This window comes from Clupea harengus, chromosome 23, assembly GCF_900700415.2.
Source record: "Clupea harengus chromosome 23, Ch_v2.0.2, whole genome shotgun sequence".
Classification (NCBI taxonomy): Eukaryota; Metazoa; Chordata; class Actinopteri; order Clupeiformes; family Clupeidae; genus Clupea; species Clupea harengus.
The window spans coordinates 25289745-25292897 of NC_045174.1; the positions used below are offsets into that span (position 1 = coordinate 25289745).

Consider the following 3153-nt stretch of genomic DNA (forward strand, 5'->3'; position numbering starts at 1 on the left):
TCTACGGCAACCGCTTCGAGTACGACGACCCGCTCTTCAGAGCCATGGTGGACCGGGCCAATCACAACTTCAAGCTCTCAGGCTCCGCCTCCATGCAGGTGTGTAGAGCTGTAGAGTACCTTGGATTACCAAAGTGTAAGAATGTGAGTGTGTGTGTGTGTGTGTGTCTGTGTGTGTGTGTGTGTGTGTGTGTGTGAGTCTGTGTGCGTGTCTGTGTGTGTGTAAGAATGGTGCTCTATAAACAAACTTAAATTACCATTGTAAGAATGTGTGTGTGTGAGTCTGTGTGTGAGTCTGTGAGTGTGTGTGTGAGAGTCTGTGAGTCTGTGAGTGTGTATGTGTGTGTGTATGTGTGAGTCTGTGAGTGTGTGTGTGTGTGTGAGAGTCTGTGAGTGTGTGTGTGTGAGTCTGTGTGTGTGTCTGTGTGTGTGTGCGAATAGTGCTCTATAAACAAACTTAAATTACCATTGTAAGAATGTGTGTGTGTGAGTCTGTGTGTGAGTCTGTGTGTGTGTAAAAATTGGTCCTCTATAAACAAACTTAGAGGCAAGCATGTGTATAAGTACGTGTTTGAAGGTGTGAAGGTGTATAAACTACCTGTGTGTGTGAGTGTGTGTCTAAAGGGGTGTGTATGTGTGTGTAATCTCCATGTGTATGTGTTATTGTAGAAGGATGACTACCATGTTCTTACGTGTGTGTGTGTATGTCTGTGTGTGTGTGTGTGTGTGTGTGTGTGTGTGCCTGTCTGTGTGCAGGTGTATAACATGTCTGTGTGTGTGTGTGCGTGTGTGTGTGCAGGTGTATAACATGTCTCTGTGTGTGTGTGTGCGTGTGTGTGCCTGTCTGTGTGCGTGTGTGTGTGTGCAGGTGTATAACATGTCTGTGTGAGTGTGTGTGTGTGTGTGTGTGTGCAGGTGTATAACATGTCTGTGTGTGTGTGTGTGTGTGTGTGTGTGTGTGTGTGTGTGTGTGCAGGTGTATAACATGTCTGTGTGTGTGTGTGTGTGTGTGTCTAGGTGTATAACATGTCTGTGTGTGTGTGTGTGTGTGTGTGCAGGTGTATAACATGTCTGTGTGTGTGTGTGTGCAGGTGTATAACATGTCTCTGTGTGTGTGTGTGTGTGTGTGTGTGTGTGTGTGTCTAAGTGTATAACATGTCTGTGTGTGTGTGTGTGTGTGCGTGTGTGTGCGTGTCTGTGTCTAGGTGTATAACATGTCTGTGTGTGTGTGTGTGTGTGTGTGTGTGTGTGTGTGTGTGTGTCTAAGTGTATAACATGTCTGTGTGTGTGTGTGCATGTGTGTGTGTGTGTGTGTGTGCAGGTGTATAACATGTCTGTGTGTGTGTGTGTCTAGGTGTATAACCTGTTCCCCAGTATCGGTCCCTGGGTGAAGAACCGTCGGCGTCTGGTGCAGAACAGCCGTGAGAACATGGCGGAGATGAAGAGCCTGATCGCGGGCCTGCGGACCTCCCTCGACCCCTCGGACTGCAGAGGCTTCGTGGACTCCTTCCTCGTCCGCGGACAGAGCGAGAAGGTAAGACGTCTGATCTCACAGAGACAGCACTGCACTGTGTGACCCAGGGGTCAGAGGTCGGAGGTCAGAGTGAGAAGATTAGACGTCTGATCTCACAGAGACAGCACTGCACTGTGTGACCCAGAGGTCAGAAGGTAGACGTCTAATCTCACAGAGACAGCACTGCACTGTGTGACCCAGGGGTCAGAGGTCGGAGGTCGGAGCGAGAAGGTAGACGTCTAATCTCACAGAGACAGCACTGCACTGTGTGACCCAGAGGTCAGAAGGTAGACGTCTAATCTCACAGAGACAGCACTGCACTGTGTGACCCAGGGGTCAGAGGTCGAAGGTCAGCCTGGACACACTGTGTTGTCAATGAGGGCTGGAAGTGCATAGCACACCAAGGCTACACCAGCTTACCTTTTTTGGTAAGAGCCACGCTTAATTTCTGTATTTCTCTACCGTTAGCCCAGGAACAAGCCTCTAATGGGTCAGCCTTGTCTAAGGTGCCTCAGTGAGGTCAGAGGTCACGGTTAATGGGTCGGCCTTGTCTGAGGCGCCTCAGTGAGGTCAGGGGTCGAGGTGCCTCAGTGAGGTCAGAGGTCACAGTTAATGGGTCAGCCTTGTCTGAGGGGGATAAGTGAGGTTGTTACAACCCTGCTTGTAGGGAAGCAACACAATGAGAACTATATGTATTATGAACTATATTTATTGTTATAAGGGGGAAAAGGGTAAGTGGAGTGCAAGCTGCATGTCCTGCCGTCAGGTAAACAGTTGCATAGTGACTGAGAGAGACTGAGAGGGGTGTGTCCTGCCGCCAGGTAAACAGTTGCATAGTGACTGAGAGAGACTGAGAGGGGTGTGTCCTGCCGCCAGGTAAACAGTTGCATAGTGACTGAGAGAGACTGAGAGGGGTGTGTCCTGCCGCCAGGTAAACAGTTGCATAGTGACTGAGAGAGACTGAGAGGGGTGTGGCCTGCCACCAGGTAAACAGTTGCATAGTGACTGAGAGAGACTGAGAGGGGTGTGGCCTGCCGCCAGGTAAACAGTTGACTGAGAGTGACTGAGAGAGAGTGAGAGGGGTGTGGCCAGTTCTTAAAGGCATCTGGCACCGGCAGGTCATCACAGGGGAGACCCAAGCTATCTGACACAGAGGTAAACAATGAACACAAAGCAACAAATACCAGGCCATAACAGAGGTCAGGGGTCACGATTAATGGGTCGGCCTCGTCTGACAGTTCTGGCTCTTCCTGGTTCAGGAGTCGGATCAGAGGGCGTCGCTGTTCCACGAGGAGAACCTGGTGAACTCCGTGTCCAACCTGTTCTCTGCTGGGACCGACACGACCGGAACCACCCTGCGCTGGGGCCTGCTGCTCATGGCTAAATACCCCCACATCCAGGGTAAGATCTAATACCCCTTCAGATTAAATACCCCGACGTCCAGGGTGAGATCAAATACCACACATCTAGGGCAAGATTAAATACCCCTTCAGATTAAATACCCCGACGTCCAGGGTGAGATCAAATACCCCTTCAGATTAAATACCCCCACGTCCAGGGTGAGATCAAATACCCCTTCAGATCTAATACCCCTTCAGATTAAATACCCCGACGTCCAGGGTGAGATTAAATACCACACAT

General features: G+C 50.1%; 1 protein-coding gene across 1 annotated transcript in view; it reads left to right on the plus strand.

Moving 5' to 3' along the window:
- LOC105893499 (cytochrome P450 2K3-like) overlaps positions 1-2924 on the plus strand; it is a 9481-nt gene extending 6557 nt beyond the window's left edge. The window contains exons 5-7 of the mRNA XM_042703240.1: positions 1-98; positions 1354-1533; positions 2772-2924. The exon at positions 1-98 is cut by the window's left edge and continues 63 nt beyond it. Of these exons, the coding sequence (XP_042559174.1) occupies positions 1-98; positions 1354-1533; positions 2772-2924 (431 nt within the window). The remainder of the gene's footprint in view (positions 99-1353; positions 1534-2771) is intronic.
- Positions 2925-3153: the final 229 nt, after the last annotated feature.